The sequence below is a fragment of the Rhinatrema bivittatum genome, chromosome 7 (assembly GCF_901001135.1).
Source record: "Rhinatrema bivittatum chromosome 7, aRhiBiv1.1, whole genome shotgun sequence".
Taxonomy (NCBI): Eukaryota; Metazoa; Chordata; class Amphibia; order Gymnophiona; family Rhinatrematidae; genus Rhinatrema; species Rhinatrema bivittatum.
In genome coordinates this window covers 123,402,683-123,417,766 of record NC_042621.1, presented here as the reverse complement: position 1 = coordinate 123,417,766, position 15,084 = coordinate 123,402,683, and the positions used below count along the sequence as shown (strand labels likewise).

General features: G+C 43.5%; 1 protein-coding gene across 3 annotated transcripts in view; it reads left to right on the top strand.

The window, feature by feature from the left end:
* Positions 1 to 15,084, top strand: part of SEC31B (SEC31 homolog B, COPII coat complex component) — a 319,647-nt gene that overhangs the window by 133,530 nt on the left and 171,033 nt on the right. For all 3 annotated transcript variants that reach the window (XM_029609056.1, XM_029609055.1, XM_029609057.1), the window contains 2 exons: positions 9,954 to 10,106; positions 13,758 to 13,979. In XM_029609056.1, the coding sequence (XP_029464916.1) occupies positions 9,954 to 10,106; positions 13,758 to 13,979 (375 nt within the window). The remainder of the gene's footprint in view (positions 1 to 9,953; positions 10,107 to 13,757; positions 13,980 to 15,084) is intronic.

The window sequence follows — 15,084 nt, the reverse complement described above, 5'->3', positions numbered from 1 at the left end:
CAGTCGCTGGAATACCTAGGAGTCCGATTTGACACCCAGGAAGACAAGGTCAGCCTGACCTCCAAGAGAAGATCAAAGCTCCAGAATCGTCTGCAAGCCCTGCTGAGTGCCACCCGGCCCACAGCTTGGGATTACTTACAGGTCCTCGGCCTTATGGCATCCACTCTGGAGGTGATACCATGGGCGCGGGCTCATATGAGACCATTACAACGCGCCCTCCTATCTCGATGGAGCCCACGATCACAGAACTACACCGTACACCTACCTCTACCAGCCAGAGTGCGGAATCAGATACGGTGGTGGTTGCAGCCCGGCCACATGAGCCGGGGGTCAAGAATGTCCTCCCCAACCTGGACCCTGCTCACTACAGAAGCCAGCCTGAACGGATGGGGAGCACATTGCGAAGAACTCACCGCCCAAGGGCGGTGGAACAGAGAAGAGTCGGGGTGGAACATCAACAGACTAGAGGCACGGGCAGTCAGGCTAGCGTGCCTGTGATTTGCCCACAGACTTCGCAACAGAGCGGTCAGAGCGATGTCAGACAACGCCACCACGGTGGCATACATCAACCGACAGGGCGGAACCAGAAGCCAACAGGTATCCCTAGAAATAGCCCCCCTGATGACTTGGGCGGAAGCAAATCTCCAGGACATCTCCGCCGTCCACATCGCCGGGAAGGACAACACCACGGCAGACTTCCTCAGCAGAGAAAGCCTAAATCCAGGGGAATGGCAGCTGTCGCCCACAGCTTTCCAGATGATTGTGGATCGTGGGGGACGCCGGGCATGGACCTACTAGCAGACAGGTCCAACGCTCAAGTACCCAGATATTTCAGCCGCAGGCAGGATCCTCTATCCCAGGGGATCGATGCCCTGGTACAGCCATGGCCTCAGGGGATCCTGCTATATGCCTTTCCTCCATGGCCCCTGCTGGGCACCATTATACACAAGATTCAGCGGCACAGAGGCCTAGTTCTTCTAGTGGCACCGGACTGGCCAAGAAGACCCTGGTACGCAGACATGAGAAGACTACTGGCAGGGAATCCACTACCCCTGCCTCCACACAGGGACCTGCTACAGCAAGGTCCCTTCCTCCACGAGGATCCAGCTCTATTCTCTCTTATGGTCTGGCCCTTGAGAGGGCTAGATTGAAGAAATGAGGATACTCGGGGCCGGTAATAGATACCCTCCTCCGAGCACGCAAGTTCTCCACATCACTAACATATATAAGGATCTGGAGAGTATTTGAAGCCTGGTGCGAAACTCACGGCACCAATCCACATGCCGCTAAGATCCCTATCATTTTGGATTTCCTGCAAGATGGACTTCAGAAGTCTGTCCCTCAGTTCCATCAAAGTTCAAGTGGCAGCGCTATCCTGCTACGGTCCCCGGAGTGACGGCAACAGCATCGCCACACACCCAGATGTTTCACGTTTCCTGAAAGTCAAACACATTCGCCCGCCACTGAAGTGGCCAGTGCCCCTGTGGAACCTCAACCTAGTGTTGGAATTTCTAGCAGGATCCGCCTTCAGACCCCTTTGAGGCCTGTCTCTCCGTTTGTTGACCTTGAAGATGGTGTTCTTGCTGGCTGTATGTTCAGCACGCCGCATCTCAGAGCTACAAGCATTGTCCTGCCATGATCCGTTCCTCAGAATCACTCCAGAGGCTATCCATCTTCGCACGGTTCCTTCCTTCTTACCCAAAGTAGTCTCACAATTTCACCTCAACCAAACCATATCCTTGCCAACCACGGAAGGTTTGAAGAAGTCAGAAGAAGGTCTAATACTGCGTCATCTCGACATCGGCAGAATACTGGCCAGATACTTGGAAATGTCAGAAGCAGTACGAAAGACGGACCATCTGTTCGTCCTTCACAGCGGGAAGAAGCAAGGAGAAGCGGCCTCACGGCCAACCATCGCCCTCTGGATCAAAGAAGTTATCAAGGCGGCCTACATAGAGGCGGGAAAACCACCACCTCTACGGGTCAAGGCTCACTCTACCAGAGCGCAAGCGGCCTCTTGGGCAGAAACTAGGATGCTGTCGCCTGCAGAAATATGTAAAGCGGCGACGTGGTCCTTCCTCCATACCTTCTCCAGATTCTACCGTCTGGACGTTCAGGCCAGGGAGGACACTGCATTTGCGAGGGCAATCCTGAACGGACCTCGGGCAGCCCTCCCGCCCAGTCCGGGAGTAGCTTTTGTACATCCCATTTGTTTTGAGTCCATCTGCTACACGCTAGGAAATGTAGAGATTACTTACCTGATAATCTCCTTTTCCTTAGTGTATGCAGATGGACTCAGCATCCCGCCCGGCTGCCGGTATACATGGGGATTCCCCAACTCACGGTAAGCCATGTTTTTTCTTATAATAGGGCATCCACCCTGCCGGGTGTCGACGCCTTCCGGTTGAGAACACTGGAGGTCTCCAGCTACTATCAATCGGTCAGGGTAATCTTGTTCATTTAATCGATCGGACAATTACACATATATCCATAAAGCTTTTGCAAGGAAGGTTACTGAATTGCTGCACTTCCTGCGGGGGTATATGTACCCGTGCTGACGTCAGATCCGTCTCCAACTGCTAGCACGAGCACACTATACCCACTTGTTTTGAGTCCATCTGCATACACTAAGAAAAAGAAGATTATCAGGTAAGTAATCTCTACATTATAAAAGACAGTAGTACTGGTTCTTTGTGTTAATATTCTATATTTTATTAGCTATATTCAATAAAAATTTAATTATATAAAAACAAACAATAGTACTATTCCCATAGGAGGATTAAGGCCTATACTTTCTGGTGGCCTTGTTCCCAACAGCAACAGCAAGTCACATGCTAAAGAGAGAACGCAAGCCAAGGCCATCCAGCAGGCACAGCCAAAATCTAATCTCCATTTTTTATTATGACCCCAACAAAATTACAGATTTGAAATTGAGCAGCCTTCCAGGGGGTGGGAGTGGGGGGAAGGTAGTTTCAGTACACAATGGTCTCTAATAAAAAAGACCATTGGGTTTAAAGATCAGAGTTATCGCTTAGATTTCAAGACACTGCCCCAAACCATCCTCCAAGAGATGAGGTTATCTCTATGGGTCAGTTACAGCTCTTTCAAAAAGAGCTATCTGCACTCGTTGCTGCAGATACAGTAGAGCCAGTCTCAATGGCAGGAAAAAAAAACATGGGCTTCTACTCCGTGTCTCATGCCCAAGAAAACAGGAGGTCTCTATCCCATCTTGGACGTCAGAGCTCAACAAACACCTAAAAGAGTTCTTTAGGAACTATTTTTCCTCAATTGGAAACCAAAGACTGGCTAACCATGCTGGATTTCAAGGATGCTTACACATTTTGATTCAAAGGGATAACAGAAAATTCCTATGTTATAGTGTGGTAACTAGGCATTAATAGCATTGCATCCTTCCTTTTGGACTCTGTTACACCCAGGTATTCAAAAAGTGCCTCTCAGTAGTAGCAGCCTGTTTAGGAAAAACAATTTGTTTCTCTGTAGAGCCTAGCCCAGGTCAGCCTTTAAGGCGTTGTAGAGACGTTGTAGAGACAGCTGAACCAAACAAGATGGATGCTACAATAGTGTATGGGACAAAAGAACCACTATTGCTAAACGTTCAGGACATTGGGGCTGATGTAGTATGGACTTTATATAAAAAGAAAAAAAGATATAGCAGTTTCTTAACTTCTTGGAAGAAGAGAAGAAAGAAGAGGCTTCCCGAGGTGTTAGGTTTCTTCATGGCCATCCTTCTGGTAGCCTAATCAGGTCATATACTAAAGTGCATCCTCTGTTAATCAGATCAATTATTACTAGCCCAGAGGAACTCGGCTCAATTTAAAGCCAAACATGTTATATAAGGATTTTTATTTCAAAAATAGTATCTAAATACATTTTAACAACAAATGCTAAGTGCAATACATAATACCCACATTTAAAATCTATACATCATACTCACATGCATACCACACATACCATCACAACACACCACATGCTAAAAAAGAACAACATATGCATCAACAATATGAATACCCGATACAATACATTATGCATTCAAAAATCATCAACTGATATAACATGATACCTGGTATCTGCAATTTATTTAACACATATCCTTTTGGTTTTCAAGGCTCTCAAATGTCATAACAGATACATGGTATCTTCCATTATCAATAAATGGTCTAATAATACAATATAATATACCCAACACTCTAATAACCCCAGTATAATACCAGACGGGATACCCATTTCACCCCTTCCTGGGGGCTTCTTCAGGGATAAATTGCTGTGTTGTTCACATGAATGATGTATCAGTGTCTTCATAAAATATATTATTCAATGTCCGTACATTCTGATTACATTCTTGAATTCCATGAAGTTCATTAAGTGGATATCAATTGCACAAAGCAGTCAATTCTCCAACTAACCCCTAAAAAAACATTTGATATGATTAAAATAAATACTTATTTTATCTCAGGGATAACCACCCTGTGCACCTTCACCTAAAATACTCCGTACCAACCAGGTATATTTTAAACGACCAAGTTATCTCGCACTGCTATATACATGCTTCACTTGCGATCACACATTTGCAGGAAATGCGTTGTTAATCAATTTCTCGAAGGGAACTGTCCCAAGCTTTTTCAATGCCTATATAAAATATTAAACAACATCAATAAATTTAAACCTCTTCTTACAACCACATCTACTATCTTAAAGTGACAATGCTTCTCCTCACATGTATCTAATCCTCCATATACTCAAGAAAATTTTTAACTACACTTGAGTCCTATCCTCAAAAACATATAATATTTATAACAGCATAACCTCTTTATACTAAGCTACTTACTTATTTATTTCCTTCAGGTTTAAATGCGTCTCAATTTCTATCCCCAATATAACTTATTTAATAGTAAAAAACTTAAAACGCCTCCCATACTAAATGTACTATCACATCACAATGTAAATTATGGCCTAAATTCTCAAAAAAATCTTTATCGCAGATCTCTCCCAGCTTACCTCAACAGGACTTGAGAACAATCTCCATCTATAGTTATCATTTCGGCGAAAACTTTGTCTCTTCGATAACTTTGCTACGCCAGACGCCGCCACCATGCCCAGGTCTTCACAACGGAGTCTAACGTACCTACGTAACTTCCGTCTATTTAACCCTCTCCCTTCATCACGACGTGACTTACGTCTTCACAATGGAATTTCACAATGGAATTTCACCTTCTATGAATGAAACCCTTACATTCCAACGTGACGCAACTTACGTATACGTCCTATAAACCTAAAACATGGCCGACCTCACGTCAAAAAATCACCTATTATGCCAAATGTAGACTGTCCTCTCACATCCTGTATCAAAGGTGAATATTATACACTGTAAAACACCTCCCATTCCATCATGTCATTTAATCCTAACGGATGTACCGTTCGCCATGTATAAATATATCTTTGTACTTTAAGATAGTAGATGTGGTTGTAAGAAGAGATTTAAATTTATTGATGTTTAATATTTTATATAGGCATTGAAAAAGCTTGGGACAGTTCCCTTCGAGAAATTGATTAACAACGCATTTCCTGCAAATGTGTGATCGCAAGTGAAGCATGTATATAACGGTGCGAGATAACTTGGTCGTTTAAAATATACCTGGTTGGTACGGAGTATTTTAGGTGAAGGTGCACAGGGTGGTTATCCCTGAGATAAAATAAGTATTTATTTTAATCATATCAAATGTTTTTTTAGGGGTTAGTTGGAGAATTGACTGCTTTGTGCAATTGATATCCACTTAATGAACTTCATGGAATTCAAGAATGTAATCAGAATGTACGGACATTGAATAATATATTTTATGAAGACACTGATACATCATTCATGTGAACAACACAGCAATTTATCCCTGAAGAAGCCCCCAGGAAGGGGTGAAACGGGTATCCCGTCGGGTATTATACTGGGGTTATTAGATCGGGAGCCGAGACTTCGCCTTTAATGGTGGTCCCTATGGCTTTGCCTCTGCCTCCCTCTTCTGTTCCGGAGCCGGGGCAGCTTGCTCCAGGTCTCTGAGAAGAACTGGACCAGCTGGTTCAGGAGGACATAGACAAGGCAATGCAATGACTTCAGGTTCCTCAGACAACGTACCGATTGCGGAACTGATCAACCAGATTCTGGCAGCGCTGGCACCGCTGCTCTCCAGGATGGAAGAGCTCATGGCCACTTTTCCACCGATGGATCCCGAGTATCCGATGGCTCCGGTGCCCTCCCCACTTAGAGTCATTGAGAGGAGAAACACCGTTCCGCATCCCTCCATCGGTAGTTCTGCCTCGGCCATCGATGCCGATATGTCCCTCGCCACCGATCCAACCATCGGTGCCGATACATCCATCGGCGCCACCGAGCCATCCATTGATACCCTCTATGCTTGTGCCGGTGCCTTCGATGCCTTCATTGGTGCCTCTGATAATTCCTTCGGAGCCTAGACTAGGATCTTCAGGTATCCCACCAGCCCATCCCCCTCTAGTTCCTAGAGGGACAGGTGCTGATCCTTATGATACCTGGACTGATGATTCCTCTCCAGACACCGATGATTTACCTTCACCACCTTCATCTACTGAAAGTAGGAAGAGTTCTCCTCCAGAGGACCTCTCCTTTTATAAATTTTGTGAAGGAAATGTCTGAATTGGTTCCTTTCTAATTACAGACTGAACAGGATGATAGGCACCAGATGATGGAGTTGCATCCCCACAAAACCGCAAAGTGGAGAACTTCTGCTCTCTCATTTGAAGCAAACACTCTCACCCCAGAGACGCATTCTCCCTCTCATGGGCAACCGGTCTGCTCTATGCATTCCCTCCACTTCCTCTTCACTCGAAGACTCTCGTGAAGTTACGTCAGGACAAGGGAACCATGATCCTGATAGCACCTCACTGGCCATGCCAAGTGTGGTTTCCAATACTACAGGATCTCTCCATCCGCAGGCACATTCCCTTGGGAAAGGACCCGCTTCTGATCAATCAAAACGGGTGCCTACGCCATCCCAATCTTCAAGCCTTGTCCCTGATGGGCATGGATGTTGGAAGGTTAATCCTTCAGCCACTTAACCTTTCTGAACCAGTTTCCCGTGTCTTGATTGGTGCACAGAAGCCTTCCACGAGAAAATCTTACTCTTACAAATGGAAAAGGTTCACGTCATGGTGCTCTTCTCAGTCCCTTGACCCCTTTTCTTGTCCAATCCCGAAGTTTCTGGACTATCTCTGGCATCTATCAGTCAGGTCTTAAGACTTCTTCCATCAGGATGCATGTCAGTGCGGTAGCTGCCTTCCATAAAGGAGTTGGGGATGTCCCTATATCAGTACAACCCCTTGTAACACGTTTTTTGAAGGGCTTGCTCCACATCAAGCCTCCACTATGTCCTCCGGCCCCTTCTTGGGACCTTAATCTGGTTTTGGGTCGGCTCATGAAACCACCATTCGAGCCTCTTCACTCTTATGAACTTCGATATCTCACATGGAAAGTGATTTTCCTTTTGGCTGTAAGAACATAAGAAATTGCCATGCTGGGTCAGACCAAGGGTCCATCAAGCTCAGCATCCTGTTTCCAACAGAGGCCAAACCAGGCCATAAGAACCTGGCAATTATCCTCAGCTATCATTTCAGCTCGCAGAGTTAGTGAATTGCAGGCCCTAGTTACCTATCCGCCTTACACTAAACTTCTGCAGGACCGGGTGGTACTCCGCACTCACCCTAAATTCTTACCTAAGGTAGCTTTGGATTTTCATCTCAATCAATCCATCATACTACCTACCTTTTTCCCCAGGCCCTATGCCAATCCAGGAGAACAGGCCCTGCATAACCTTGACTGTAAACAGGCTCTAGCATTCTACCTAGACCGTACAGCTGCCCAGAGGGAAAGTATTCAATTGTTTGTCTCTTTCCACCCTAATAAGTTAGAGAAGCCTGTGGGTAAGCAGACTCTCTCCTCCTGGTTGGCAGACTGCATATCCTTCTGCTATCAGCAAGCGGGCATTCCATTTTAAGACCGGGTTAAAGCACACTCTGTGAAGGGCCATGGTGACTTCAGTAGCACACCTGCAATCGGTGCCGCTTCCTGACATTTGCAGGGCTGCTACTTGGAGTTCTCTCCACACCTTTGCAGCCCACTATTGCTTGGATAAAGCCAGAAGACAAGATTCCATCTACGGCCAGTCTGTCCTTTGTAACCTATTTATAACGTGACGTACCTACACACCTGTCCGGTGGGGTTCAGGATGCCCTCTACCAAATTCCACCCCAGTTGTTGTGCCTGTTGCATGCCTTTGGGTACATTTGGTGCATGTTCGGACATCCTCATCTCGGTACTCACCCATATGTGAGGACTACCATCCTGCTTGTCCTGTGAGAAAGCAAATGTTGCTTACCTGTAACAGGTGTTGTCACAGGACAGCAGGATGTTAGTCCTCATGAAACCTGCCCGCCGCTCCACGGTGTTGGGTTCATAACGTTTTATTATTTCATTGTTCAGCACTGCCTGTCGCTTTTAAATAAGACTGAAGGGGGACCCCTGCTGGCTGCAGGGTTAGTGCCATGTTGGGAATGCCCAGTAGGGGCCAATCAAAGTTCTGGAAACTTTGACAGAAGTTTTCCATGATTGGGCTCCATCCTGTGATGTCACCCATATGTGAGGACTAACATCCTGCTGTTCTGTGAGTACACCTGTTACAGGTAAGCAACATTTGCTTTCCTGCAGGACTGCCAGCTGGGGATGGTCCTGATGTGGATGAGGTCCCTAATAAAGAACTGCTACTTATTATTCCCCTTGTTCTAGGAGAACTGGGGGTCAGAGTCACGCATGAAAACCCGGGCAAGGGAGCCAGTTCTATAGGGCTTGAAGAAATGGAAGAAGCTCATTGCCCTCGAGTGGGCTGCTTCTGAGGCCAGTCTGCAGGTGGCTAGGGCCATAGCGAGCCTGTTCCCCTGGCCAAAGGAGTCCTTGGAACTCTGGAAGTTTTCCGTAGGTGGATGTGGTGATGCTGACAGTGTCCAAGAGGATGACCATTCTGGTGACAGGGATCTGAAGTTTGAGGTCCTTTTGAGGACTCTGCCTTGTCTCTCTAGACTGCTATTTGTGTTAGCCAAATGCTCAGACAACTAGGTTTGAAGCAGGTGTGCCCTGTGGGGCAGATGTTCTGTATGTTTTGGTGCGGCTGTCAGCCCGAATGACATAGTGAGGGCAAAAGTAGCGCCATTTTGAATATTGGCAATACGGCTCGCATGCAGGAGGTCGCTCCCGGACCCTCTAGTTCATGGTTCCAGACTTGGAAATTTAACTCTTGGGTTAGAAATGGATAAAGTTAACTCACATTTCCGGATCTGGTGTTACTCTATGGGGTTCTGCCAGTATAGTCCTAAACCTGGAGTTCCTGGGGTTGGGGGGGGGGGGGGGGGGTCTTAGCAAATCACCTTCAAATAGTTATTAGCACTCCTCTGCTGCATGCATAATCACCTGCTGTTGGCAAAGACAAGAGAGCATTCTCCATCTTTACTGTTTTCTTCAAACTACTGAGCAGGTGTCTTCTATTGTGTTTTTCTTTTGATATTGGATATGTGGTAACTAGAGTGGTATAGCTTGAGAACGGGACAAAATAAGAGTGGGCAGAAATGTCTAGTGCAGTTATTTTTGTATGATGTCATTGTTGATTTTGCAATACACAAATGTGAACAGAGCTATGGTCTACCTCTATTTATAAATAATCATGGGAGGCACTACCTTCTTGGAACAATATGAGATAAAAGTATATTTGAGCGTTTGACATAAAGTTCTGTCAAACATAAAGTGTTTGACATAAAGTTCTGTCCAGATGGTTCTGGGTTTGCACACTGTAATTCATTTTAGATCAACAGCTGGTGGCTATAACTCAATCAAACCATTTCTATTTTTCATTTAACATCTTCAGATCTCTTCATCTTTTAATAATTTGGACCCTTTTGGCACAGGACAACACCTTCCTCCTTTGCAGGTGCCACAGCAGGTGGTCCATACCACAGTGATCCCACCATTGAAGAAGCCCCCACGATGGCTTTGCAGACCAGTAGGAGCTTCATTTGCAGTAAGTGGTTGGCATGGTAAATAAAATAGATCATTTGAGCTTAATAATTTTGTGAATTTACTTATTTCGCTCATAGAGAAGTAGTAATCACTATTCTGTTTTGTATTGTTTTTTTTGTGAAGAAAACTTCTGAATATTTGATGGCTTATGAGCCGCACCAAACAGAGTAACAACTTCTAATCTCTGTCACTTTTATTAATTTATTGGTCTGGTAAGTGGTATTAGAGCCTGTTGGAGCCTGTCTGTTCCTTTTTGAAAGCAGGAAGAAAAGTAGCAATGTTTACTATCTGAAGCGGTGGCTTTATTTCAATATCTTTGGAGGAGAATTTTCCTCCTTTAATCAGGATGCTTTTCTTTTTAAACTTAGACTGGTAGGAGTAGTTGACTAAGTGCTATCTGTAATAAAATGCCAATAGTAATGGGAGCTAAAACAGTAATAAGCTTCAAAAAAGCATGGGATAAGCACAGAAGATCATTAGTTGTATAAAAAAAATTAGTGTAGAGGTAGCAGACATATGGCACATATTTAATGTAAACTACTCCAGAAGTGAGCAAATTTTTTGAGCCACAGTTCCCCTTCCATCCATGCAATTGGTTGCCCCGCACCACCAACTAAATTCATTTGTTTATAAAAATTTCTGTACCACTTATTCAAACACAAATTGACGCCCAAAGTGGTATACAAAATAGAATTATAGCAAGTCAAATAAACATACATAACATATCTGGAAAAAAGACAAATTATATATGTTGGGATTGTCGAGCCCCATCTTTTATTATGTATATGTGTAGTGAGACAGTGTGTAGTAATGCTGGCTTTAAATAATACAAAGTCAGCTAGGCATGAGGTGGTTTGCATGTGCAATTACATCTCAGTAAAGGGATGGGAGTGGGGGAAGGTGTGACAAATGCAGTACAGTTTGCTGTTCCAAGGGGCTTTTGTCTAATGGGTGAGAAAGTTGATGTTCTTAAGTCCTGTTTTATTTGATCATCTTAATTTTAAATATTTTGTGGTGTTGTGTACTTCATAAATACCCTTTAAGCATCCTGATTGTGAGGAGTTTAACAGAGAAGATCCACCCTTGACAAATGTTCACCTACTGAGGTGTCTCTGTTCTTCTCTGTATTGTTTTATTTTATCTCTATTAAAGTTTATTCGTCTCTAATTTTTGGTGTTTCACCAGCATCGCAACCCCTTTTCACTTTTTTTTTTTTTGTATTCCATCATGTATATACTACATTTATAGATGAGCATAAATGTGAACCCTTTATTCTGAATGTTTTTCTCCTATTGGTAGCTATGGAGTCCTGCTTTCATCATGGTATCCTATAGGTTTTTTGCTATTTTCTTCTATTTAGGTTAATTTGATTAAAACAAAAACTAATAAGAAGTACCGTAGTTTAGGTAGCTGCCATAAGGCTAGGACTGAGCAGGGAATATTTATTTCAGTAATTCATGCTCTAGTAGTGGTGTTGCAGGTCTTTTATGATTTTTCTTAGGTTTTCTAGTTCCAGTTTGTGTGTTAATATGCATAGTACTCCCTGGCTCTCCTGTCCTTGTAATATGGTACATTTTCCCTAGGTGTTTGAGTGAGGGATGCAGTTTTCTTGGAGATGATTTTTGTTTGAAGGAATCTATTAAATCTTTGAGATTTTTATGCCTGTCCTTTGGATCAGAACAAATACTATGGTACCATGTAGCTTGGCTGTGTATAATGTACTTTATTGTATGCAAAGGATGGAAACCGAAGCTGTGCAGGTAGTTGCTGTTTGGCAAGAATGACAGCTCTAATTGGTAAAAAAAAAAAAAAAAAAAAAGACACATTTGTTTAACAAGAAGAGGATGAGTGATGTAGCTTACTCAATGCTGTTCTGAATTTTTGTTGACAACGTGGTGGTAAATATATTCTGATTTTTTTTCATAAGGTAAATTATATATTTTCACATTACTCTAGACATGACCTTGTAGTCCCAAGATGTTAAGAGAATACTTTAGTATTGGGACAGCACCAAGGTCTTCTGCAATTTTACCAATTTGTGCATTTTGCTGCATGTGCCAAAGGTGGTATTAGCTCCTAGCCTTCCATCTCTAGAGGCTGTATATCGTACAAAGCCATTCTTAAATACTATCAGAAATGTCTTGAGATCATGTTTCATGTGAGGTGTCTTCCTTTTTTACATATAAGGCCTAAGTTCACTAAAGCAGATAAACAGCGGTAGCTTGACATTCTCTTCATACATTTTGGTCAAGTGGTCTTTGACTGTTGCATTCTAAAGACAGGTGATTCAAGCCACTTCATTTCCCACTTACGGGCCGATACAATACAGTGCGCTTCAATGGAGCGCACTGTTAACCCTCAATTGGATGCGCGTTTTTGACACGCTAGCATTACCCCTTATTCAGTAAGGGGCCAAAAATGCGCGTCCAACCCCCCCCGAACCTAATAGTGCCTGCAACATGCAAATGCATGTTGATGGCTCTATTAGGTATTCCCGTGCGATTCAGAAAGGAAAATGTGCAGCCAAGCCGCACATTTTACTTTCAGAAATTAGCGCCTACCCAAAGGTAGGCACTAATTTCTTCGGGCACCGGGAAAGTGCACAGAAAAGCAGTAAAAACTGCTTTTCTGTGCACCCTCCGACTTAATATCATGGTGATATTATTTATTTATTTATTTATTTATTTCACATTTTTCTATACCGAGCTTCATGGTTGAATACCATATCAGATTAAATATTATGTAATATTAAGTAATACCATATTAAGTCGGAGGTCCTGAAAGTTACCAAAAGTGTTCAATTTTTTTTTTTTTTTTAAGTTGGCCCGCGGGTCAAAAACCAAACGCTCAATTTTGCCAGCGTCCGGTTTCCGAACCCGTGGCTGTCAGTGGGCTCGAACCGATGCCGGCAAAATTGAGCGTCGGCTGTCACACCTGCTGACAGCTGCCGCTCCTTTTACCTGTTTTTACTGCCGGGCCTAATTTGCATACTGAATCGCGCGCACAGGAGAGCAGGCGTTCGCCTGTTCTCCCACGTACTTTACTGTATCGGCCCATTAATTAGGTAGAGCTTTGGTGAATCCTATGGAGAATACTAGAAAATGAGAATTTTGGCTTACCTCCGTCAGTTCTTATTCTGTTTATCTCCACACCAGTCTAGAACAACCCTCCTCGCTTATTTTTCTTGCTCTCGTATTTGTTGGTGGTTAATATTTTTCTACTCTTATTTTATAGTGTGATACTGTGGAAGTATTTTGTTTGAGACAGGGATCATGGGAGAAAGAATAACAAGTCACATAGTACTGCTACTGGAATTCAATGAAATTTCACATTGCATAAAATATGCCACCTGTATTGAGAATGAAAACTTGAGGGCTCCAGACCAGTGTGGAAAACAAATAGAAATTGACAAATGCTAGCCAAAATTCTCGGTAGTCCCTATGGAACTAATATCACCTAGTGGCATGAGAATGTTGTGAAAGGCATAGAAGCTTATTTGATCGGAAAGCATGATATGGTCCATTAATGTGACAGATTTAAGATGTCCATATTTAGAGGAAAAATCAAAACTCAAAGTATATTGATACATGTGGTATCATTTTTCTAACATATTTTTCCTACTATATTTTTCTTTTTCTTTCTTGTTTCTCAGTTTGGAGGGAAATTGATCACCTTTGGCTTTCCAAAGACCATTCCACAGCAACTTTTTCAACTCCAAGTGTTCATCAGCCAAGTCACCACTGAGAAGGACTTCCTGGCACGATCAAGTGAACTGCAAGTTGCCCTGGCATCAGGAAATGTTCTCAGCTACTGCCAGAGCAAGGTCAAGAATGCCCAGCTTCAATTTGAAAAGAACATATGGAGCTTCTTGAAGGTACGTTAAAGCTGTGACAAATAGCTGTCAGAGAATTAACATAGTAATATAATAGATGTCAGATAATGTCTGACAATAGATATAATAATGTCTTTAATGCACAATCTCTCACAAAGAAGTCGCACATTCTCAATGATTATCTTGACTCAAAGCCAGACATTTGTGCTAATGCGGAAACTTGGCTTAAACCCATGGATACTGCCTTGATAAACCAGCTACCTACATATCTTTACAACTTCTTCTCACTTCCCAGACAAAAAGAAAAAAAAGAGGCAGAGGCCTTCTAGCTGCCAAAAAAGAGCTGAGGCTAACCCTTCAATCAGCCAAGGCAGCATCTAAACTAGAAGTAGGCCTTTTCAAATCAAACTTGCTTCAAATCCTCCTCATATATGCTCCGCCAGGACTTCTAGACTCAGACACCTCCCCTATTGTAGAAACCATAGCTAAGTATTTAAACCTGGATTCCCCAGCTATGATCTTAGGGGATTTCAACCTTCATGTTGATTCAACCCCACTCTCTACCAACTGCGAAGCATTTCTCACCTCCCTCACGGCCATGGGCTTCAAGCAAATTATTAACAAGCCCACACATAAAGCTGGCCACACGCTAGACCTTATTTTCATTAACTCTGGTTTCACACTTTCCACCCCTCCTGAATACGTCCCAGTCTCCTGGTCTGACCATTCACTAATCTCTACCACCCTCACAGTGAAAGAAAGTCCTATCTCACCCCCTCCAATCTACATTTCACTACAGGAGATCGTGCACCTCTGTCCTCAGCGAACTACTAGCCAAAGAACTTCCTAACCTAGATGTCTCAAACCCTAACTCGGCTCTACTCTCATGGCACAGCATCACGGAAACAGTAGCTAACAAATTATGCCCACTGTCGACCAAAAAGATCAGCCTGACTCAAAAAAATAAACAACCTTGGTTCTCCAATGAACTCAGAAAACTCAAACAAGACCTTAGACAGAAAACAAATGGCGTAAGGCCCCCTGCCCCAGCACACTAGCTGCATACAAATCCGCTCTCCACTTCTACAGGAACTCAACACTATGAACAAAAAGAGATTTCTACGCTCTTAGAATCCATGACCTCGTT